Source organism: Tursiops truncatus, chromosome 11 (assembly GCF_011762595.2).
Source record: "Tursiops truncatus isolate mTurTru1 chromosome 11, mTurTru1.mat.Y, whole genome shotgun sequence".
NCBI lineage: Eukaryota > Metazoa > Chordata > Mammalia > Artiodactyla > Delphinidae > Tursiops > Tursiops truncatus.
This window is the reverse complement of record NC_047044.1, coordinates 67374809-67401457: the sequence shown is the minus strand read 5'-3', so window position 1 is coordinate 67401457 and position 26649 is coordinate 67374809. Positions and strand designations below refer to the sequence as shown.

General features: G+C 37.1%; 1 protein-coding gene across 8 annotated transcripts in view; it reads left to right on the top strand.

The window, feature by feature from the left end:
- Positions 1 to 26649, top strand: part of TMEM117 (transmembrane protein 117) — a 531690-nt gene that overhangs the window by 440460 nt on the left and 64581 nt on the right. For 4 of the 8 annotated variants that reach the window (XM_033866885.2, XM_033866883.2, XM_019934588.3 and 1 more), the window contains one exon: positions 7002 to 7076. The exons of the other annotated variants lie outside the window; for them this stretch is intronic. In XM_033866885.2, the coding sequence (XP_033722776.1) occupies positions 7002 to 7076 (75 nt within the window). The remainder of the gene's footprint in view (positions 1 to 7001; positions 7077 to 26649) is intronic. 8 annotated transcript variants of the gene reach the window in all.

The following is a 26649-nucleotide window of genomic DNA, read 5'->3' as shown; positions in this document are numbered from 1 at the left end:
TTGTATCACATATTTCTGTAGTTTTAGGAAATTCACTAGAACTAAGGCATAAACAGTTGCCAGTAAAGTATAACATGACTCATATAAATCACACATTACTACAGAACATAAGAGGTAAATTGTACAGAACACTTCCCTCTGAGGAAATCTTATCTCAAATTCATTTAATATTTATAATTACATCACTTAACTTTTATATACTCCTTTAATTCCTTGCATAAGTATTTAATTTGCAGTTCTATCCCACCTACTCATCTTTTCTGCTAGATTGAAGAAAAGATATACCTAAGACATATAAGAATTAAAAATACAACATGTTATAGAGTAAGTAAAGAACAAAAATGTGTCTTAGGAGTTCACCAAAAATAAAGAGAGAGAGAGCAGTGTAGACATGTAGCCAACGTAGTGAGGGAAAGCTTCAGAGAAGAGATTAGATTAGAAGGACAGGCAGCTAGAATTTGAAAAGGCAGAGCAATGAACAAGAAAAGTTTTCTAGCTGGGAGTAGTATCGTAATCATCAAGGTAAGAATGAGTTTTGTTCCATTAAGTTCAGAAAATGTTGACAGATTCATTTCTAGTGTGCACTGCACCCGGTGCTGGAGACAGGGGACAGGGGGAAGGGAGATCAAAGATCAGTGACACACCGCACAGGAGTTTGTAGCTGCAGAGAGGAATTCACAGTTTAATAGAATAAATAGGAGTAGAAAAGTAGAGACATTTGAGAAAGACTATCTTTATTTAGATGAATGGTTCAGGTAGAAAGTAAAAATTCCCACCTCGCACTTTTAAATTCAACTAACCCACGCTGCCAGGATCTATTTTCTGATATGAAGGCTTTAGAAGAAGGAAGTTTCTCTTCATAAGCTAAAGAACATTCTGGGCTTTTTACTAGACAAGAAGAGAGAGAGTGAGAGAGGGAAGAGAGAGGAGGAGACGGAGTAGGAGAGGTGAGAAGCCAGAAAGATGGATACAGGCAGGAGCGAGTGCAGGAGCCAGTGTGTGGGGCAGGTGGCAGGATTAGGCAGTGGTGATGACCACGGAGGCTGATGAAGTTATATCTATGGGCAAGTTTCTCATAAATGCTTTACATAACTGGACTCTGGCAGATTGGTGTAAGGAGATTAAAAAACTCTTCAGCTTCACAACTGGACCAGTGTAGCCTAGCATCAAGATAGCATCTGCTGAACAAGGTGCCCAGGAGGTGGATACAGTTGTGAGCTAAATTGCTAGAGTTTATAGGTAACTATGGGAAGGTTTTGCACATATATATGTATCCTTGAACCTTCCTTTTCTTTAACAGCCTCTCCCCTAGAAAGCTTCTCGCATCATCTTGTCTGTGTGTGTGTATCTTAGATTTATGTATATTATGTATATAAATAGATACATAATATAGATAAAATGCACATCATATATATAATAGCTTTACGTGCTTCAAGGTGATGAGAGAAATCTTTTAGAAGAGAGGCTTTTAAAGAGAAGAAAAAAGATTCAAGGATCATATTTTCATGAATACATGTGTGAAAACACTGTTGATACATCCTTTCAATACTTCTCATAATTTCTTGTAATTTATCTATATACCTGCCTATTATCTTTGTACCTACATACCTGCCTTCCCCCTGTAACATGTGAGCTCGAGGAGAGGAAATGTATTTTTTCATTCCCATAGCTAACTCATGTTCAGTACATTGCAGCTTTACCATAAATATTTTGCTGAATGAAAGAACAAAGGAATGAACATAACATTATTTCAGGAAAGCCAAAGATCATGAGATTTTTCAAGAAGTAAAATGTTTACCAACAGCAAGAGAATGAACCATCAATACTATTAGATTAAGTCATATCCACTGAAGTATGATCCCACAGTAATTAAATATCCAAATAAAAATTTGAATAAAATGCTCAGTTAAGTGTTAAAAAGAACTCTTTGGACTAGTTGGAAAGCACGTAGAGAGAAGTGATATTTCCTGAAAAGTTCTGAAAATATTTCAGTGCATTAATTCTTAATGCACTGAAGAAATAATGATGAAAATTACATTCAACAAACATCTCACTGTGTAACATCTAAAAATCTAATTTTTTTTTTCTGTTTCGTGCATCATTCTTAGAAGCAGATTGACTAGTTTAAAAAAAAATAGACATTATGCCTCTTGGTAGATTTTCAAACTCTGTTGACCTGACTTTAGTAGGGCACTTCTTTTGAGGTCATAATTTTTGAAAGTGGAGTCAGTTCCTTTAGAACGTAGAGCAGAGCAACAAGTGTGAAACTATTTTAATTAAAGAGCCACAGTGTTTTGACAAGTGGTCATCTATTTTTCGGATAAGTTATTTCAACTGTTTTGCTTACAGGTTACTTAGAAAGGGTTGTTTAAATGTCTGTTCACCAGTTTTAACATATTGTTAACATATTGTTCAGCTTTGGGAATACTTTATATAGCTTTATTCAAAGTATTTAAAGTTCCTCTTCACATTTATTTTTCATCTTTATTTTTCTTATGCAAGGTCTACAGTCCTATTTGAAAACGCAGTAATGGTAATTTCTGTTATGGGTCCCACATGTTGACATGGAATAACGGTTAATTCTTTAAATAGTTCCTAGATTAACCATAAATGCCTGTTCTCTTCATGATATGTGTCTTAGAGGTTGAATCGCAACTTTATTTACTGTCACCGTTTTGTGCTTCTGACATCATTGTTGGTCCAGTGGGTAGACAGACTGTTATATATTTATATATATACAGATATAAATCAATATATTTATTAGTGGTCCCAGAAACTGGTCTCCACATAGCAGACAGACTTACCACGGTAAGTCATGTTCACGCAGCCTGACGGAGGCCAGCCAAGTGGGCAGGAGATGCCAGAGAACAGACCTTGGCAGGTGACCCAAGGTATCAGGAACATTTGGCAGAAGGTAATAAGTGAGCTGGAAGCATTGGGGTTATCAGGCAAAACAAAATTTAGCATCCAATCATGGGTACTAGTGTGACAAATACACTCACTCGAAAATGAAACTAATAGTCTGCTTAGCATATGAAATAGATCACAATTTTGAAACAGGCAGTAAGTTCTATGAGGGATTATTGTGAGCAGGAAAGATCACGGAAGTCTTTATGGATAATGTGGGGAGAATGTAGCTTGAAGGAATTATAAGATTTGGTTAAGCGAGCGGAAAATAGAGACATTCAAATTTTAGCCCCATTTAAATGCTTCAAACCCTGAGGTATTTTTTAAAAAAGAGCTAGAACGTGTTTAAAAAACTGGGAAGATATAAATTCTATACTATTGCACATGAGCAGTAATTTTTTCAAAGCCATGCTGAGGCAGCAAAACAGATCTCCCATAAATTAGTATTTTTCCAGTGGCTGCATTGTTTCCAGGTGCTGTGGAATGATCAGTGCTTGATCGTCATCCTGAAAGAGTTTTCCAGCCCTGGCCTCCACCCCATCTTTGTGTGTGTGTATCACGATTCTCCCTGGATGTCTTGTGTAGTGTTGCCACTTATTGCATCAACTGTACATGACAAAAAAAGTGCAATATCGAAGACTGACATGGTTGGTCATTTCATCAGGCCCTCAGCTTCACTGGGGCAGGTTTCAAACAGAGTATTATACTTCAGGTCAGAGCTTTATAAGTTTTTTTGGAGGAGGTAATGAAGAGGATGTGACCCCACCAGTTGATCCCAAGCAGGACCTGATACTTGAAGACTTCTCCCTGCTCCCCTGTGTTTGGTATACCTGCTGTCCACTTTTCCCATAGTGGGAGCTCTTTTCAAGGGTGCAGGCTTGAGAGATCAAAATCTAGCGGAGACCATCTGACAGGTAGTTTCTAAGTCAAAGGTCCATTAACTCTGGATTTGAACATGCAAGAAATACTGTGCAGCAAGCGGCTCAAACTCCAGTCTAGTCTAGTTAGACTAGAGATTGGGTCTAATACTAGGAGACCATAGTGAGAACCTTTCATAGTGGAAATGAGGAACAAGCTTTGAAGAGGGGCAGAGTGTGCAATGGAAACATAACTGGACTAAAAAGAAAACAGAGATGGAGGGAGACAAGGAAGCAGGGAGGCAGAAAGAAATGTAAAAGGCTAGCATTCACTGAGCACTTACTATGACCTGGATGCCTAGACACACTATATCTTTTTTAATCTTCTCAAACCCCCCTACAGGATTCATATTGTTATTATCTATAATTTTATAAATGAAGATGGGAATTGCCCAAGGTACACAGATAGAGTCTGGCTTCAGCAGAATGGGGATTAAAAAACAGAACTGTATGACTCCAAAGCCCGTACATTTTTCAGACCTTGTAATATTGTGTATATCAAATTAAGTAATATACACAAGTAATGTCCAAAGCAAAGCACTTGACATGTGGCAGGAAGCTTGGTGAATGAAGGGAACACTCCTGCAATAGACTAGAGCCAGGACTCTATTTCTTTTCTCTTTTTTAAAAAATAATTTTATTGGAGTATAATTGATTTACAATGTTGTGTTAGTTTTTACTGTACAGCAGAGTGAATCAGCTATATGTATACAGATATCCCCTCTTTTTTGGATTTACTTCCCATTTAGGTCACCACAGAGGACTGAGTAGAGTTCCCTGTGCTATACAGTAGGTTCTCATTAGTCATCTATTTTATATATAGTATCAATAGTGTATATATGTCAATCCCAATTTCCCAATTCATCCCACCGCCCCCCCTTTTCCCCCTTGGTATCCATATGTTTTTCTCTACACCTGTGTCTCTATTTCTGCTTTGTAAATGAGATCATCTATGCCAATTTTTTCAGATTCCACATATATGCGTTAATATACGATATTTGTTTTTCTCTGTCTTACTTCACTCTGTCTGACAGTCTCTAGGTCCATCCACGTCTCTACAAATGACCCAATTTTGTTCCTTTTTATGGCTGAGTAATATTCCATTGTATATATGTGCCACATCCTCTTTATCCATTCCTCTGTTGATGGACATTTAGGTTGCTTCCATGTCCTGGCTATTGTAAATAGTTCTTCAGTGAACATTGGGCTGCATGTGTCTTTTTGAATTATGGTTTTCTCTGGGTATATGCCCAGTAATGGGATTGCTGGGTCATATGGTAGCTCTATTTTTAGTTTTTTAAGGAATCTCCATACTGTTCTCTGTAGTGGCTGTATCAATTTACATTCCCACCAACAATGCATGAGGTTTCCCTTTTCTCCACACCCTCTCCAGAATGTATCATTTGTAGATTTTGTGATGATGGCCATTCTGACTGGTGTGAGGTGATATCTCATTGTAGTTTTGATTTGCCTTTCTCTAATGATTAGTGATGTTAAGCATCTTTTCATGTGTTTGTTGGCCATCTGTATGTCTTCTTTGGAGAAATGTCTATTTAGGTCTTCAGCCTATTTTTTGATTGGGTTGTTTTTGTTGTTGTTGTTATTGAGCTGCATGAGCTGTTTGTGTATTTTGGAGATTAATCCTTTGTCAGTTGCTTCATTTGCAACTGTTTTCTCTCATCCTGAGGTTTGTATTTTCGTCTTGCTTATGGTTTCCTTTGCTCTATTTCTTAGAGTGTGATCTTGGTTAAGTCACTTCATGTCTAGGAATCCATTTTCTCATCTCTGTCATGACAATTTTTTCCTGACCCATGTTATTTTTATGATAGTCTTAAAAAGGCCCTTGAAGTGAGCTATTTTTACATATTGAAATTACATAATCTGGATAGAAGAAAACAATTTGGTTGGAAAAAAGTTTCAGCGTTATGCTTTGCATTACAATTAATCATTCAGGCTTCTTTTGATCTTAGCTAGAGAAAACTATAATAATGTGGTGGTATATAAAGACCTTGGAGTCTCAGTGCATTGCAGCCATAATATGCTAAAAGAGATGTATGCTAAGGGGATGATTCAAACCCTTACCTGATCATAAAAATCACCAAAATTCTTACAAAATATGTGAATTCTCTGGCTATAGGAAGATTGCCAGAAGTTTCTGGCTTCATATGTGTGCAATGGTGCCAGGGGATTAAGCATTACAGATGATTCTTGTGACCACAGTCACCTAGAAACCGGTTAAAAATGCAGATTCTTGGGTCTTCTTCTTACAGCTAGTGACATCAGAAGTACTAGAGGATTTGGCCTGTGAATATGCGTTTTTATTTAGCCTAAATGTGATTTCTCTGAAGCTCACTGCTCTAAGGTAATGCCCTAGAAATAAGTGAATGTCTATAGTTACTACGATTCAGATAGCTATACATAAAAGAAACCCAAGAAAATTCCAAATTTCCAGATGGTACTTGGAATTTATTGCATTTGATGAATTGTTCAGAATTCTGCATTTCTCCTATAAAAATAAATCATTCCTGTGGTGCATATTGTGAAAAGCTGAACAGTTAACATCAAATATGTATGTGGTGCACTTTTCTCTAATTTTTGATGAAAATATATTTTATAAATATCCCTTTGCTGAAAATGTATTTATGTCTGAGATGCTTACCATTTATTTAATCTTTGTTTGATTTCAATAGCTGCGTACGTTTATTTGGCAAGTTGAGTAAGATCTAAAGTATAGTAATAGCATGAAACCAAAGAGGTATATATTTCTCAGTTTTATAACAAAATTAATTTCTACACAAAAGTATGTCTGGGAGAAAAAAGAAAATTAGTAAATTAGTTGTTTATAATTCTTTTCATTCCTTCTAAAGTGAATAGGTAGCAAGGAATATCGTTTGTTTTAATGAATGGATTGATAGGTATGGATGCAAAATTAGGAAACTCAAGGACATAGAGGCAGTTCCTGCTTATGCAGTAGGACAGTAGGAGCCAGGAAGCTGGAAGGAGTTGTTGTGGGAAAAGAAAGAGAGAATACATAGAGGTGGCAGCTGCTACAGCTAATAGAACTCGGGAGAGAGAGAAAAGTTTTGTTCTATCATATGCAATGTTATACCCAGATTCCCAAGAAAATTTCAGTTAAAATATATATTCTCCAATCCTTTTGGCATTATTTTCCTCCAGCCCCATCCTGCTTTTTCAATTCAAGATGGGCTTCTGGACAAGATTCAGGGGAAGGACAAGGTTGTAGAGGCCAAGGTACGTTTTGATTACACACGTATGAAAATTAGTGGATGTAATGAGTAAGTGTAGAAATAAGATCTCAAGGGGGCATTTGCTTTATCTTACGACTGCCTCAATTATTAAACATTTGAAATTCTTTCGTTTTTGGGTTTCCATGGAACTACCTCTGTACTGGCTCAAAGCCGAACTGTATGTCTCTTTCTTTTCAATCCCATTTGTCAAATCCCCTTCCTCTTACTACCTTTAAACATCAGTATACTCTGAGGTTCTGTCCTAGCCTCTTTATCTTTTCTTCCCAGCTATTTTTCCAAGGCAGTTTCATCCACCACCATGACTTCCAGTCCTTATAGACTGATCTTTCTCTAATATTTCCCAAGTCCAGATGCCTCTGCTGAATTTCAGACCTGGATATCTAACTGCCCACTGGCTATATCTGCCTAGATGTTCGATGGGCTTCTCTGGTTTATCATGTTTAAAACCAACCAGTCATGAATCCCTCAGACTGCTATCAACTCAGTCACTCAAATAAAAAAAATTGGGAAATATAAAATATGTCTCTCTCTCTCACATATCTTCCAGCCAACAGTCAAGCTTATGTGTTCTTTTTGCTAAACATCTCTTGAATTTGTTTCTCCTTTAGACCCTTTAATAAACCTCTTCCTCAGTTCAGGGTACCATCAACTTTCACTTACATGAGTACAATAGTATTTTGCTTCTTTTAGGCTAACCCCATTTCTCCAAAATAATCTTTTTAACATAAAAATTTGATCCTCAAAATTCTTCAAATAGAAATTCATTTCCATGCTATACTGGGCCTTTTATCATCTAGTCCATGCCTTGCTTCTCACCTATTCCTGGCTGACACCTTCCCTTTCCTCCCTGATCCCCACCCTTTACATTTTATATTCCATTAATTCTTAAATACCTATTGATTACCAAATTGGTAAAGTCTTTCCTCATGGCACAGGCCTTTGCACATGCAAAGAGTGCAAGAGAGGCAAGAGCCTCTCCTCAATGCACATGCTTGGTTGCCCTCCGCCATCTTTCAACCCTCAGCTTAAATGCTATCTTCTCTGTGAAGCCTCATCTGCCTCTCTCAGATAAACTAAGTGCTTCTTTTCTTATATGTCCATGGAAATTCAATTACAGTTATTCCCCTATTGAATTACATTTATTCATTTGTATGTATATAACTATTTCACTGAAAAGTTGTGAGAACTGTGTGGAATGGTTAGGTCAAACAGAGAATATTCAACAGATGTTGGTTAAACTTAGACCAGTACCAAGACCAGTACTGACAGGTTGCTGGGACTCAATAAACATGTTTTAAATGAAATTATTTATAATATTTGCAAATAAAAGTAATTTTTTTTTAGGCTTTGGGGTCAGTGTACTTGTATGAGCTACTTATAGGTTTTCTAGTGAGAATTGTATTTGTATTGATCAGAAGTTGAAACCTTTGTTTTTACAGGGCTTATTTAAGGTTTTGTTGATATTAGACAACTTATACATTAAATTTGGTGTAGGTTCTAGAAATATTTATCATCTAATTCAATTTTCTTTGTATTTTGCAAGACACAACCATCATAGACCCAGAGTATAGTCTTTGTTCTGACTATACTGTGTGTTTCCCTGAGCCCAGTTTTTGCTCAGGTAGACTCTCCTAGTTGAAACTGGTATCCTCCACGACTGCTATTAGCATACCACTTACAGACAGGTACAAAAGAGGCTAAAAGAATAAGAAATTTTGGTGCTATGATTGCTCCTCCCTGTAATATGAAACAGGCTAGAAAAGTCCTGATTGAAAAGTCATCAGAAAGAGATTCTGAGCATGACAGACCTGCTATACTTTTCCTAATCCCTGAAAGAAGGAAAAGTGGTAAGAATATTATGACTAAGCCTTGACTTACGCTGTCACTGTTGTTAGGAGAGACATGGTGACTCCCCCAGAAGGGCTTCCTTATGGATGGAGTGATGGAGAACTACAACTGACTTTCACATTAGGAGTAAAACCGTCTGTTATTATGGGTGAGAAAACGACACCAAATAAATTAACACTTTAAAACTTTAAAAGCTCATAATCCTAAATTCAGTCATAGAGAGTCCATGATACTTTATTAATTTATAAAAATAGCAACCATCGGGGCTTCCCTAGTGGTGCAGTGGTTGAGAGCCCGCCTTCCTATGCAGGGGACACAGGTTCGTGCCCCCGGTTCGGGAAGATCCCACATGCCGCGGAGCGACTAGGCCCGTGAGCCATGGCCGCTGAACCTGCGCGTCCAGAGCCCGTGCTCCGCAAAGGGAGAGGCCACAACAGTGAGAGACCTACGTACCACATAATATTAATAATAACATCAGTCTGTTTTGTATCTTAGTATAGAATCACTCAAGGGTTCAAACTTAGTGACAGATATACATTTAAATATATATTTACTAAATTTTTATAATAAAATTATAAAAAGTTATGGCTTATTTCGATGAAGAGAGGAAAAAATTTGTAGATTTTAACAAGGTAAAGTGGGAGAACTTGAAAAAGGGATTCTAATCAAATGAGATGTTGTAACTGGAAAAATCTCTAGCTGTATGATCTGGAGGACAATGAACTATAAAAAGGACATAATTTGATTAGAATAAAATGAGCTGATGATGTTTATCAGACAAGCCTTGTCATGGAGAAGACACTAAACCTATCATCCTCAGCATGGTCCAGGTGTTATTTCTTTCTGCATTTGTATGGTTAGCAGCTCAAGAACATTTTCTGTTTGACCTCTAGAGTTCTCTTGATAATACAATGTGTATTTTCTGAGATGGTCCCAATGAGATAAATACTTAAATGAATAATGGAACTTCTCAAAGATCTAGAGGGTTTAGCAGTCTCACTCTTTCTGTTCAAATTCATGAGCCACTTCATCTCACCACTAAAATGGCTTTCTGACTTCCTCATCTCTCAGTAAGAATAAATCTGATATGTTTTTGAATGTTTTAGACAATTATTTCCATCTCTGAATGATTGTGACTTGCTTATGAAATCAGAAAGGGTAGAGCATCAGCCACCAAGCTTGATGGAGGTGGGCCAGTGTAAGTAGTTTCAATACTTCTTTTGAGATCTGTTTTAAAGCTGTGCTCTAAAAAAGGGAATTTGCAAATCGAATTAATATACAACCATAGTCCCATGATGCACAGTAACCTTCAGGGATGTTTCAAAGCCAATCTGCCAGAAAGATTATGACAATATATACACACCAACAGTGACTAAAAATACCTGGCATGGTAGGCAGAATAATGTCCTCCCACCACTACACACACACACACACGCACACACGCGCACACACACACACACACACACACACACACACACACACACACACAGAGATATTCACATCCTAATCCCTGGAACCTCCAAATATGTTAAAGTATATGGAAAAGGGAAGTTAAGTTTACACTGGAATTAACGTTTCCAGTCAGCTGACCTTAAAATAGGGAGATTTTCCTAGAACACCCTGGAGTGCCCAATGTAATTATAAAGGTCTTTAAAAGAGGAAAAGGGAGGCAGAACCAGAGACATGGTAGCATGAAAAAGACTTGGCCCAACACTGCTGGCTTTGCAGATAAAGGAAGAAGGCCAATTAGCCAAGCAATGCAGGCAGCATCTAGAATCAGAAAAGGGCAAGGAAATGGATTTTTCCTAGAGCTTCCAGAACAAAGACAGCCCTTCCAACACCTTGATTTTAGCTCCATGCGAACCATTTTGAACTTTTGACCTCCAAAACTATAAGATAACAAATTTGTGTTGTTTTAAGTCACCAAGTTTGTAGTAATTTTTTATAGCAGTAATAGGAAACTAATATATCTTTCTCCACATCTTTGCTAATATTGGGTATTATTGATCTTTTAAACCTTTTGCTAGTCCAAAGGTCAAAAATATCTTACTGTGTTTCAATTTTTTCATTGTTAGTTAGAGCTTATTTCCTTCTCCTAGATATTTGATGGATATTAAAATTGCTTTATGAACATCCAGCTCATGAGCTGATCCTGTTTTATTTATTGATTGATTGATTTTTTTTAACATCTTTACTGGAGTATAATTGCTTTACAATGATGTGTTAGTTTCTGCTTTATAACAAAGTGAATCAGCTATACATATACATATATCCCCATATCTCCTCCCTCTTGCGTCTCCCTCCCACCCTCCCTATCCCACCCCTCTAGGTGGTCACAAAGCACCGAGCTGATCTCCCTGTGCTATGTGGCTGCTTCCCACTAGCTATCTATTTTGCATTTGGTAGTGTATGTATGTCCATGCCATTCTTTCACCCAGCAATCCCACTACTGGGCATATACCCTGAGAAAACCATAATTCAAAAAGAGTCATGTACCACAGTGCTCACTGCAGCTCTATTTACAATAGCCAGGACATGGAAGCAACCTAAGTGGTCATCATCGACAGATGAATGGATAAAGAAGATGTGGCACATATATACAATGGAATATTACTCAGCCATAAAAGGAAACGAAATTGAGTTATTTGTAGTGAGGTGGATGGACATAGAGTCTGTCATACAGAGTGAAGTAAGTCAGAAAGAGAAAAACAAATACCATATGCTAACACATATATATGGAATCTAAAAACAAACAAACAAAAAGTTCTGAAGAACCTAGGGGCAGGGCAAGAATAAAGATGCAGATGTAGAGCATGGACTTGAGGACACATGGAGGGGGAAGTGTAAGCTGGGACAAAGTGATCCTATTTTATTATTGAGGTTCTAGGTTTTTTTCCTTACATATTCATTTGACTATTAAGTTTCATTTTTGCTGTTGGTGTCTAACACATTAAGAAAAGTGTTTTCTAAGTTTTATCAGGAATTTATGGTGAATTTTTATAAAATAAGGCAGCTTTTCAATATCATGGGAGACTATCACAGATGTGTTTTCTTTTAGTATGTTTTACACTTTGAACTCTTAATACAATAAACTGTAAGAATAGATTTCTTATTTTGACCCACCTTACATCACTAGAGTATATCCCACTTTGTGACAGTGCATTATTTATAATAAACAGCTGAATCAATTTTTGCAAATGTACTTCTAAGTGAGATGTGTGCCACCTTTTTTCCTGCTAATTTTTGTCATCTTTACTTTAGTCCTTAAATGAAGTGAAAGCCTCTGACTTTTGCTGTACTCTGGAACCATACAGGAGCTATTTGTGTTACACTCTATTATTCCATGCCTTGCTGCACATCCTCTTTCTCTACCCCTTTTTTGTGTAAAGTCAGTAATCTCAAAGATGTTTAGAGAGAGAAGGAAAATACCCATATTATCTCAGACTGCTATTTTGAGTACCTCCTTACCCCCATCTTTTAAAATTAGAGTTTTATTTTTTCACATCCTTCAGCCATTCCTCTCATTATGGAAGAAAAAGGAGGTGAGACATAAGAAAGGACCTCCATGGAGAAGTGTTTTGGGCAACATAGCTTCTCGTTGCCTGTAATGTCATTAGATTTCTTTCCCTATGGTGTTTTATTGTTATTACTCTGACTGTCTTTATCACTATCATGATTATGCCTTATATAAAATCCTGTTTGTAGTATACCAAGTTATAAATATATTGTTAATTCATCTTGTATTATGTCAACTTGGACTGTACTAATAGAAGTATCCAGGGTGAAAGAGGTAATAGCCCCATGTTATTTTATCATGGTCAGAACATTTCAGCAGAATTGTGTTGAGTTTGGAGTACTATATTAAAAATGTATTGACTTTCTTTAAATTGAAGTTGATTTCCAATATTGTGTTAGTGGCAGAAAGGCTTTCAGCTTTTCACTGAGTATGCTGGTTTGTCATAAATGGCTCATATTATGTTGAGATACGTTCTCTCTATACCCACTTTGGTGAGACTTTTTATCATGAATGGATGTTGAATTTTATCAAATGCTTTTTCTGCATCTATTGAGATGATGTGGGTTTTGTCTTTCCTTTTGTTAATGTGCTGTATCATGTTGGTTAATTTGCATATGTGGAACCATCCTTGCAACCCTGGAATGAATCCCACTTGATCGTGATGTATGATCCTTTTTATGTATTGTTGAATTCAGCCTGCTAATATTTTGTTGAGGATCTTTGCATTTATATGCACCAAAGATATTGGCTTGTAATTTTGCTTTTTTGTAGTGTGTTTGTTTGGTTTTGGTATCAGGGTGATGGTGGCTTCATAGAATGACTTTGGGAATGTTCCCTTCTCTTCAGTCTTTTGGAGTACTTTGAGAAGGATAGGTATAAGTTCTTCTTTGTAAGTTTGGTAGAATTTCCCAGTGAAGCCATCTGGTTCTGGACTTTTGTATGCAAGGAGTTTTTTTTTTAAATTACAGATTCTATTTCACTTCCAGTTATCAGTATGCTCAAATTATTTGTTTCTCCTTGACTCAGTCTTGGCAAGCTGTATGTTTCTAGAAACTTGTCCATTTTTTTCTAGGTTGTCCAATTTGTTGCCATATAGTATTCATAGTATTCTCTTATGATTTTTTATATTTCTCTGGTATTGATTGTTATTTCTCCTCTTTCATTTTTTAGTTTGTTTATTTGGGTCCTCTCTGTTTTCTTCTTGGTGAGCCTGCCTAGACATTTGTTTATTTGGTTTTCTTTTCAAAATAGCAGCTCTTGGTTTTCTTGATATTTTCTACTGTTTTTTGATCTCTATTTTATTTATTTCCCTTCTGATCTTTATTATAGCCTTCCTTCTGCTTGGGCTTTTTTGTTCCTCTTTTTGTAATTTTTTTGGTGGTAGGGTAAGTTGTTTATTTGAATTTTTTCTTGTTTCTTGAGGAAATCCTGTTATCACTATGAACTTCCCTCTAAAAACTGCTTTTGTTGCATCCCATAGATTTTGTATGGTTGTGTTTTCATTGCCATTTGTCTCAAGGTATTTTCTGATTTCCTCTTTGATTTCATCAATGACCCATTGGATTTTTAGTAGCATATTGTTTAGTCTCCATGTAATCATTTTTTTTCTTGTTTTTCTTTCTGCAGTTGATTTCTAGTTTCACAGTGTTGTGTTCAGAAAAGATGCTTGAAATAATTTCTATCCTCTTAAATTTGTTGAGGCTTGTTTTGTGCCCTAGTATGTGGTCAATGCTAGAGAATGTTCCATGCCACTTGAAAAAAATCTGTATTCTGGGTTGTTTTTGGATGTAGTGGCATATAGATATCAAGTCCGACTGTTCTACTGTGTCATTTAGGATCTCTGCTGCCTTATTGATTTTCTGTCTGGAAGATCTGTCCATTGATGTCAGTGGAGTATTAAAGTCTCTTACTATTATTGTATTCCTGTCAATTTTTCCTTTGAGTCTGTTAGTATTTGTTTTATATATTTGGGTGCTCCTATATTGGGTACATATATGTTAACAAGTGTAATACTCTCTTCTTGTATCATTATATAGTGTCCTTCTTTGCCTTTCTTTGTGAACTTTATTTTAAAGTCTATTTTGTCTGATATGAATATTGCTACCCCTGTTTTTTTAGTCATTTCCATTTGCATGAAAAACTTTTTTCATCCCCTCACTTTCAATCTATGCATGTCTTTTGCTCTAAGGTGAGTCTCTAATAAGCAGCATATTGCAGGGTCTTGCTTTTTTAGTCCAATCTGCTACTCTGTGTCTCTTTATTGAAGCATTTTTTCCATTGACATTTAAAGTAATTATTGATAAGTATGTATTCGTGCCATTTTAAACATTGTTTTCCAGTTGATTTTGTAGTTGTTCTTTGTATTTTTCTTCTTTTTTTTCCTTTTGTGGTTTGATGGTTTTATTTTATATTATGCTTAAGTTCTTTCTTTTGTGTTTTTGTGAATCTATTGTACATTTATGATTTGTGGTTACCCTGATTTTCAAGTATGTTAACCCATAACTGTATCTACTTGCTTTAGACTGATAGTCATGTGAGTTCAAACACATTCTAAAAGATCTATATTTTTTACTCCTTGCCCCTACATTTTGTGATTTTGATGTCCTATTTTACATCTGCATGTTTATCCTTTTGCTGTTAATTATAGTTATAATTGCTTTTACACAATTTTTTGATTGGTTTAATCTATGTATGGCATTTAAGTGATCTTCAATCCGTTTTTTTCTTTTTAATTAATTAAGTTATTTATTTTTGGCTGTGTTGGGTCTTCATTGCCGTGTGTGGGCTTTCTCTAGTTGCAGCAAGCGAGGGATACTCTTCGTTGTGGTGTGCGGGCTTCTCACTGCAGTGGCTTCTCTTGTTGCAGAGCACGGGCTCTAGGTGTGTGGGCTTCAGTAGTTGTGGCAAGCAGGCTCAGTAGTTGTGGCTTGTGAGCTCTAGAGCACAGGCTCAGTAGTTGTGGTGCGCGGGCTTAGTTGCTCTGCCATATGTGGGATCTTCCTGGATCTTCCAGGGCTCGAACCCATGTCCCCTGCATTGGCAGGCGGATTCTTAACCACCGCACCACCAGGGAAGTCCTTCAATCCTTTTATATATTTGCCTTTCCTATTGCCTTCTTACCTTTCCTATAGATTCTTGCTTATTTTCTATTTCGAGAAGACCTTTCAATATTTGTTTTAGGGTAGATTTAGTATTGCTGTGTTCTTTTAGTTTTTGCTTGTCTGAGAAATTCTTAGTTTCTCCTTATATTCTAAATAATATTATTGCTGGGTAGAGTATCCTGGGTTGCAGGTTTTTCCCTTTCAGGACTTTGAATATATCCTGCCACTCCCTTCTGGCCTGCAAAGTTTCTGTATAGAAATCAGCAAATAGCCTCATGGGGGCTCCCTTGTAACTGACTTTTTGTTTTCTCTTGCTGCCTTTAGAATCCTTTCTCTTTTTTGCTTTTTTAAATTTATTTATTTTTTAACTTTTATTTTATACTAGAATATAGTTGATTTACAATGTTGTGTTAGTTTCAGGTGTACAGCAAAGTGATTAAGTTATACATATACATATATCTATCCTTTTTCAGATTCTTTTCCCATATAGGTTATTACAGAGTATTGAGTAGCATTCCCTGTGCTATACTGTGGGCTCTTGTTGTAGAATCCTCTATATCTTTTTTAATTAATTAATTTATTTATTTATTTTGGCTGCGTTGGGTCTTCATTGTGGCATGTGGGTTCCTCTAGTTGCGGCACATGGGCTTAGTTGCAGTATGTGGGATCTTAGTTCCTGAATCAGGGATAGAACCCAGGCCCCCTGCATTGGGAGCGTGGAGTCTTAACCACTGGACCACCAGGGAAGTCCCTTTTCTTTATCTTTTACTTTTGCCAATTTAATTATGATATGTCTAGGTGTGGGTCTGTTTGGGTTCATCTTGTTTGGGACACTATGTGCTTCCTGTACCTGGAAGGAAGGAATTTTGGTAAGTTTTCAACCATAATTTCTTCAAATACATTTTTGATTCTCTTTTCTCTTTCTTCTCCTTCTGGAGCCCCTATTATGCATAGATTGGCACGATTTATATTGTCCCATAGCTCTCATATGTTGCTTTCTTTTTTTCTAATTTGTCTTTCTGTCTGCTGTTCTGATTGGGTGATTTCCATTATTCTATCTTCCAGATCACTTATTCATCCTTCTGCATTACTTAGTCTGCTAGTCATTGATTTTAGCTCAATTTTTATCTTGGCAACTGAGTTGTCTAATATTTATTCATTCCTCTTTATAGTTTCTAGTTCCTTGTTACAGTGATCTGCATTTATCCATAATCTTCCTTAATTCCTTTAGCAATTTTATTACCTCCTTTTTAAACCTGGGGTCTAGTAGACTGGTGAGGTCTGTTTCATTCTTTGTTCTCTCAGGGAATTTCTCTTGTTCATTTGATTGGGAGTAGTTCCTCTGCTTTTTTCGTTTTACGTATGTTTCTCTGTCTTTGTGAGTTTAGGAGAAACAGTTATCTACTGTCGTCTTGCAGGACTGTTTTTTATGTGGGAGTATCCCTGCGTAGACTGTGTGAGTCCAATATTTTTGGTGTGAGGAGTGTTTTTGGTATGGATGCCAGCCATGTCTTTCCTCAGTGTGTGCTGGCCGTTATCACCTTGATAGGGGGTGTGACTGGTGTTGTGGTGACCAGAGCCTGCACTGGATGTTGGGCACTCTTTGTTCTGTGGCTGTCATAGCTCTGTTGGGGGTAGGATCAGCTCTCCACTTGGAATAGAAGCTCCCAGATCTGGTTCCAAGCTTCAGTGTGAGGTAGGTAAGACTGGAGTGCTCCTGTGGGGAAAGGAGTGGCTGAGTACTCTTCCACAGGGTCTGTCTGTGGGACGTGGAATTCTGATGCTGCCCATCACTTGGTGTGCAAACCAACAAAGTCTGCTGCTGCTGGACCTGCCCTCTGACCCGTCCCTACTGTGGTAGAGCTGATGATAGGCTCAGGTATCAGCCCTGCTCCATCCCGTGTGATATCACAAAGCCTACTGCCACTGGAGCCATGCCCTGTTGAGCACGCTGACAATGGGGTTCTAATGGCAGACCCATGCCCTGTCCTGTGTGGAGTGATATTGGGGCTCCTATGGTGGAACCACACCCCACCCTGTGCACATTAACAATGGCAGCTGGGGACCACACTCTAGGCCCTTCTGGCTGTCTCTGCACAGCTAGACTGAGTCCTCTCTCAGGGACTGTCACTGGAGCCTGAGTTTCAGCAGTTAGGTACTGTGCGTACCAGCAGCCCCATCTGGCTTTGGTTTCCAGCTGGGAAGTACAGCAACTGGCAGCCATCAGTGCCCATCTCTCTCTGTCCTGATTGTGAGCAAGCCAGCACCTGCACACTCCTGTGAGCAGAATACACTCCTCTCTAGCTCCCTATCTGTCCCGGGAGACCTCTCAGCTGGCAATGGGGGTTCCCAGAGCAAGGGAACATTTCCTCTTTCACAGATCCCTCCCAGGGGTAGAGGTCCTGTCCTGATGGGTTTTTTTTTTTTTTTGGTCCTACCCAATTGTAAGGGAATCTTTCTTGCAGCTTTTGTTGTGTAAGAGATCTGCCAGTTTTTAGTTACTTTTCTGTGAGAATTGTTCCACATGTAGATGTATTTTCAATGTGTTTGTGGAGGAAAGTGAGCTCCATGTCCTTCTACTCCACCCTCTTGATCTCCACTCCTCATGTATTGACTTTTAAATTACAGAAACTTTACAAGTTTTTGAAAAAAATTGGAAAGATAGAGCAGAATAAAGAAGAAATACAATTATTTATAATATACTATTGCAGATAAATTCATCATTAGTTGTAGACTTTAGCTTATGATAATAATTACATCTATTTTTCTGAAAACAGAATCATACTCTACATTATTATTGTTTTATAACCTGATTTTTCACTTCACAATGTTATTAAAATTTTCCACGTTATTACATGTTCTTTCACAAAATTATTTTAATCAATGTATTATAATTTTATCAGTGATGGTATTGACAGATTCTCTATTGTTCAACCTTTGTTTCCATTTTATTACTATATGTGGTGCTTCAATGAACATGACACAGTGAATATTTTCTTGAGATAAATTCCTACAAGTTGAATTGCTAGGTAAAAAGAGTTGCATGTTATAATGACTTCTAATATGCTTGGCTTAATTTCCCTCTAGAGGTTGTTTTATTTATAATTCCACAATAAGTGCTGGAAGGTGACCATCCCCCTCAACAGCAAAGAATATTGGATTTGTATTAATAGTTTCCAACTTGACTGGCAAAAAAAGGAGTATTTCATTTTGATATACATTTCCTTAATTATACTTATCCATGATCATTTTAATTCAACTCTTTTAAAATTTGGATTTCTTTTTGAGTTTTAGCAAGATAATACAGATCTGTACATTCTCCAGCCACCTCAGGGGGCCTGGGGTAGCATAGCCAACTATAAACAAACAAAACCTTCTGCATCCCTCTGCAGTGAAACATGACTATCCACACTAAGTACGACATACAGAGACTATCAATACCCTCTCTTCTTGATGGGTTTTACCACCAAATGAGCTCAAGTCAGATTAAATTTTACTGCTGTATGAATGCTGAAAATATCTTTATTTTCAGAGCTTTTCTACTTCGAAATTGAGTGTAAGGGATGGTAGACATGTAGTGAAGATGGTCATTTTTTTCCTTCTCTATTGTCTATTTATATTTATTCTTTTTTTCTTTTTTTTTTTTTTTTTTTTGTGGCCTCTCCCGTTGCGGAGCACAGGCTCCGGACGCGCAGGCTCAGCGGCCATGGCTCACGGGACCAGCCGCTCCGCGGCATGTGGGATCTTCCTGGAGCGGGGCACGAACCCGTGTTCCCTGCATCTGCAGGCAGACTCTCAACCACTGCGCCACCAGGGAAGCCCTATATTTATTCTTTTTATAAATTAGTGGCTCAGCTTTTTATTAGGATGCTTACTATTTTCCTCATTGGCTTGTAATTGCTGTTTGCACTTTGAAGATCTTACTTCTTTTCCTGTTACATGTATCATAAATATTGTCCTGAGTTTTGTTATTAAGATTGTTTGCAACAGCTGTTGTCAAGCTTGGGTCTACCCAAGAATCACCTAGCTTGTCTGTGTGTGGTGAGGAGTAGTTGTGTATGTGTGCATGCATGTGTGTGTATGTGTATGCACATAAATGTTTGATGCAAATTCCTAAACACTGCTCATAGAAAATATGATATAAAAGGTCAGGGTAGAATTCTGGAGTCTGAATCTTAGAAGGCCCAAATGTGATTCTGATACAGGTAATCAAAGACTCACATTTTGGTTTGTGGCTAAGTTTGTTCAATATGTAGCTGTTTTCAGTTTAGGTCTGGTGAAATTTATCAATCTTTTCCTCTGTGATTTCTGCCTTTTATGTTAAGCTGTGGGCACTGTGTTTCAAAAGAGACATAGACAAACTAGAGAACATGCCCAAAGGCCAACAACCAGGATGCTGAGAGAACCAGAATGACAAAGGAATGATGGAAGGAATGCAATATTTAGCTTGAAGCATAGATTTTGGGAAGGAACATGCTAACTCTCTTCCACTGTCAAGTGGAACAGAGCATGTAACCATTCTCTGCTGTACCAGAAGGCTGTACTAAGAGCAGTATCTTGAAGTCCAGGGCATCAAATCCATCTTCCATTGTGAATTTCCATTTACAAAATGTCTTTCATCACGTCACTTCTCTGGAATCCTTTATGGCTTTTGTTGTCTCTTGGAGAACACTCAGTGTCCTATGAGAGCCCTCACAATCCCAGCCTCATCTGCCAGCCTCACCCCTTCCACACTCACCCAATGTGCTGCCCAAATGAGGGCTTGATGTTTCTCAAAATCTCAACAGGTTCATGAGTCTTTCCTCCTTCTCAAATCTGAGTTTCACAAGCTATCTGATCTGCTAACCCCCCTTCCCTCTGCCCTGAGCCAGATGTTGAGCTCTGGTCAGGCCAGAATCCTTGGGAGTTCGTTTCTCACATGATCCTCTTTCTGGAATCTCACCACTGTGACCTTACCCAGAAAAGAAGTCATTGAAAAGCCCAAAGTTGTATTTATATGCACTTACATATATTAATATGTAGTTAATATTTTATAGGCTAGGTATTAGGGCTATGAAGATGAATAAAATATGTATCCTTTTTTCTAAAATTCTCAACATCTCAGAAAAGAAGAATTAAGGAAAATTAAATGGGAAAGTTTAGTGAATATTTAAAAATTGGAGAGGGCATCGCGACTATGTAATTCACATTTCAGCAGTTATCGAAATTCCAGTGATTTATAATGCATTCAGACATAAAACTATGTTTAAGAGAATAAATAAGAAAGAAAAGCATTAAGTTTGCCTTATTTATATAGAAGACTAGCAGCATTGTGTTCTGAACCAAATGCATAATTTTTGCCGAGATGATTAAATGGAAGATGTTTATGCTTCTGTTGAAAATTTGATTGGTGTTATACAGCATGTTAACTGAAAGACATGCTCATTTTTACTTGCTTAGGCATCCCTATAATGTTCAATAAAGCGGCTGCATGTTTTTGCATAACAAAAGGGAAAGTGCCTAGTTAATCACTGAATGTCTTGGGATAATGAACCTGTTACACATTTTAGCATCTGTTACATTTATATTTTATTGTGACCATTAATGGATATTTTTCCTTTCCACTGTATAGTAGAAATGGTTTTTTTCTTATTGTCACACAGCAATTTGAAGTAGGAGTTGTAGTTTTTCTAGAAGCAAATTACTCAAGTATATTATTGTATTTGGAGTCACTCCTTTCAGGTATGTGTGGTGTGCCGCTGAATTTCCAAGTCAGTAAGAATGCCACAGTTGCTAGGTCAGAAGCTCTCAATATTTTAATCTCATATCTCCACACTTCCAGAGTTGGCTAGTAAGCTGTCATGGAATGCCCATTAAGGAAAGCATTCCTCAGTGTTACACACAGTGACTTAAATGGCCAGACCCAAGCCCGAACTTCTGTGACAGATTACAAATGTGTTTTACTCTGTAGAGCAGTGAGCCAGCTAAGTAATTTCTAAATAGTAGACTTGTCATCCAAATGCAGTTTGACATTATCTCTAGTTGATCAAAACCCTGAGCTTTTTCTCAAGGAATTAATAACACTTTTATTCTTTGACTATAGAACGTCTTGAAATTTGATGCTAATTGTATTAGCTGAGGCTGATTTTCTTTGCAAGTTCCAAAGCAATGCAGCATGCACTATATTGTGAGCTCCTTGAAAGCATGAGACATCATATTTATCTTAGCATCACCACCATTTGACCAGTGTGATGCAATAAGAGTTTCCATAAATATGTATTGAGTTGAATTAACTTCATTTGCCATGGATTATAAAAACTACGAAGAATTTCAGCACTATTAACACTCTCAGTTCTACTTAAGAGTTTGAAGCTTTAAGGAACAGTGCATTTTATTCTTCCAGTAAGTCAATGACTCCATGAGAGAACTATTAGCTCTTATAGTTCATTCGTTCAGCTACTTTTGGAAAACTATCATCCCAGACCAGATACAGCAGCAAATTCTAGCCAAGGCAAAGCAAATGTTATAATCGATGTTATAATTTATAACTAAAAGATATCTTTTTTTGGGATTTGGACCAATTTTTCCCAATCTTCACCTAAATTTTTTCTACCATTTCAACTCATTTGTTTCTAGAGAATTCCAGAATCTTCTGTAGCAGAAAGATCTTCTCTTTACCAGGGAGTTCAGAGACCATTAAAAAGCCTAGTGATATGAGGTAAAGGGAAAGTCAGAAATAGTTTTTAAAAGATACAGTATATAAACAGTCTCCTGTTGCATCAATAATGTCTTCTCTCAATGACTCTTGAAATCAGGGTGAGTTGCTTAAGGAATTTATGGAGCTGATATGATGTCAGAAGTAAGAAAATATATCTTGCTATCTCAAGACACAATTGTATTTCCAGAACCCTAGCTTCTGCAGATATGCTACAGGGGCCATTGAGGGGGAGTCAAAGGCCATAAAAGCGGTAGTGAATAGAAAAGAGATTATCCACCTTCAAACACTTTCAGTTTTATTGCAGATTCCTATACAATGTCTCTCAGAGTTTCACTGTTCAAAATATTTTGGACACCACTCCTCTAAAACAATGGACAAAAGTAATTTTAAATTACTTATGAAGAAGTGTAAGATTTTGAAAAATCAAGCTGCCAACATACAGAATACAAGCTTAGTAACAACAGGCATGAAAACATTGCTAAGTTTGAACCAACACCATGCTGTGGCTGCCAAATCAAAAAACAAACAAACCAAAAAACAATAGGAACTAAGGCTGTATTAAAAGAAATATGGAATTTAAAATATTGAAGGTGATAAATTCAGTTCTAGTCTGAACTGATCAGCCCAAGTTATCCAGAACTGTGTTCAGAAAGATCACATAGAGATTGGTTCGAGATGGTGGAGTAGAAGGACGTGCGCTCACTCCCTCTTGCAAGAGCACAAGAATCACAACTAACTGCTGAACAATCATCAACAGGAAGACACCAGAACTCATCAACAGGAAGACACTGGAATGATAAAGGGGTCGATGCAAGAAGAGGATATAACAATTATAAATATATATGCACCCAACATATGAGCACCTCAATACATAAGGCAAATGCTAACAGCTATAAAAGAGGAAATAGACAGTAACACAATAATAGTGGGGGACTTTAACACCTCACTTACACCAATGGACAGATCATCCAGACAGAAAATTAATAAGGAAACACAAGCTTTAAATGACACAATAGTCCAGATAGATTTTATTGATATTAATAGGACATTCCATCTGAAAACAGCAGATTACACTTTCTTCACACACGGAACATTCTCCAGGATAGATCACATCTTGGGTCACAAATCAAGCTTCAGTAAATTTAAGAAAATTGAAAACATATCAAGCATCTTTTCCAACTACAATGCTATGAGATTAGAAATCAATTACAGGGGAAAAAAATGTAAAAAACACAAACACATGGAGGCTAAACAATATGTTACTAAATAACCAAGAGATCACTGGGAAAATCATAAAATACCTAGAGACAGGGCTTCCCTGGTGGCGCAGTGGTTGAGAATCTGCCTGCCGATGCAGGGGACATGGGTTCGTGCCCCGGTCTGGAAGGTCCCACATGCCGTGGAGTGGCTGGGCCCATGAGCCATAGCCATTGAGCCTGCGTGTCCAGAGCCTGTGCTCCGCAATGGGAGAGGCCATAACAGTGAGAGGCCCGCGTACCGCAAAAAACAAAAACAACAACAAAAAAAACCTAGAGACAAATGACAACAAAAACACAATGATCAAAAACCTATGGATGCAGCAAAAGCAGTTCTAAGAGGGAAGTTTATAGAAATACAATCCTACCTCAAGAAACAAGAAAAGTCTCATATAAACAATCTAACCTTACACCTAAAGGAACTAGAGAAAGAAGAAGAAACAAACCCAAAGTTAGTAGAAGGAAAGAAATCATAAAGATCAGAGCAGAAATAAATGAAATAGAAACAAAGACAACAATAGCAAAGATCAATAAACCTAAAAGCTGGTTCTTTGAGAAGATAGACAAAATTGATAACCTTTTAGCCAGACTCATCAAAAAAAAGAGGGAAAGGACTCAAATCAATAAAATTAGAAATGAAAAAAGTTACAACAGACACTGTAGAAATACAAAGCGTCCTAATCCACTACTGCAAGCAACTCTATGCCAATAAAATGGACAACCTGGAAGAAATGGACAAATTCTTAGAAATGTATAACCTTCCAAGACTGAACCAGGAAGAAATAGAAAAGATGAACAGACCAATCACAAGTAATGAAATTGAAACTGTGATTAAAAATCTTCCAACAAACAAAACTCCAGAACCAGATGGCTTCACAGGTGAATTCTATGAAACATTTAGAGACGATCTAACACCCATCCTTCTCAAACTCTTCCAAAAACTTGCAGAGGAAGGAACACTCCCAAACTCATTTTATGAGGCCACCATCACCCTGATACCAAAACCAGACAAAGATACTACAAAAAAAGAAAATTACAGACCAGTATTGCTGATGAATATAGATGCAAAAATCCTCAACAAAATACTAGGAAACAGAATCCAACAACATATTAAAAGGATCATACACTATGATCAAGTGAGATTTATCACAGGGATGCAAGGATTCTTCAATATATGCAAATCAATCAATGTGATGCACCATATTAAAAAAATTGAATAAAAACCATACTATCATCTCTATAGATGCAGAAAAAGCTTTTGACAAAATTCAACACCGATTTATGATAAAAACTCTCCAGAAAGTGGGCATAGAGGGAACCTATCTCAACATAAGAAAGGCCATATATGACAAACCCACAGAAAACATCATTCTCAATGGTGAAGTACTGAAAGCATTTCCTCTCAGATCAGGAACAAGATAAGGATGTCCACTCTCACCACTATTATTCACCATAGTTTAGAAGTCCTAGCCATGGCAATCAGAGAAGAAAAAGAAATAAAAGAAATCCAAATTGGAAAAGAAGTAAAACTGTCACTGTTTGCAGATGACATGACACTACACATAGATAATCCTAAAGATGCCACCAGAAAACTACTAGAGCTAACCAATGAATTTGGTAAAGTAGCAGATACAAAATTAATGCACAGAAATCTCTTGCATCCCTATACACTAAAAATGAATGATAAGAAAGAGATTTTAAGGAAACAATCCCATTCACCATTGCAACAAGAAGTATAAAATACCTAGGAATAAAGCTACCCAAGGAGGTTAAAGACCTGTAGTCAGAAAACTATTAGACACTGATGAAAGAAATCAAAGATGACACAAACAGATGGAAAGATATACTATATTCTTGGATTGGAAAAATAAATATTATGAAAATGACTGTATTACCCAAAGCAATCTACAGATTCAGTGCAATCCCTATCAAATTACCAATGACATTTTTTACAGAACTAGAACAAAAAAGTCTTGAATTTTGTATGGAGACACAAAAGATCCTGAATAGCCAAAGCAATCTGAGGGAAAAAACGGAACTGGAGGAATCAGACTCCCTGACTTCAAACTATACTACATAGCTACAGAAATCAAGACAATATGGTAGTGGCACAAAAGCAGAAATATACATCAATGGAACAGGATAGAAAGCCCAGAGATAAACCCATGCACCTATGGTCAACTAATCTATGACAAAAGAAGCAAGGATATACAATGGAGAAAAGACAGTCTCTTCAATAAGTGGTGCTGGGAAAACTGGACAGCTACATGTGAAAGAATGAAATTAGAACACTCCCTAACACCATACACAAAAATAAACTCAAAATGGATTAGAGACCTAAATGTAAAACCATGACACTATAAAACTCTTAGAGGAAAACATAGGAAGAAGACTCTTTGACATAAATCACAGCAAGATCTTTTTTGACCCACCTCCTAGAGTAATGCTAATAAAAACAAAAATAAACAAATGGGACCTAATGAAACTTAAAAGCTTTTGCACAGCAAAGGAAACTATAAACAAGACAAAAAGGCAACACTCAGAATGGGAGAAAATATTTGCAAACAAATCAATGGACAAAGGAGTAATCTCCAAAATATATAAACAGCTCATGCTGCTCAATATTAAAAAAACAAACAACTCAATCCAAAAATGGGCAGAGGACCTAAAAAGACATTTCTCCAAAGAAGACATACAGATGGCCAAGAAGCACATGAAAAGCTGCTCAACATCACTAATTATTAGAGATATGCAAATCAAAACTACAATGAGGTATCACCTTATGCCAGTTAGAATGGGCATCATCGGAAAATCTACAAAAACAACAAATGCTGGAGAGGGTGTGGAGAAAAGGGAACCCTCATGCACTGTCAGTGGGAATGTAAATTGATACAGCCACTATGGAGAGTAGCATGGAGGTTCCTTAAAAAACTAAAAATAGAATTACCATATGAGCCAGCAATCCCCCTAACGGGCATATACCCAGAGAAAACCATAATTCAAAAAGATACATGTTCATTGCAGCACTACTTATAATAGCCAGGTCATGGAAGCAACCTAAATGCCCATCAACAGACAAATGGATAAAGAAGATGTGGTACATATATACAATGGAATATTACTCAGCCATAAAAAGG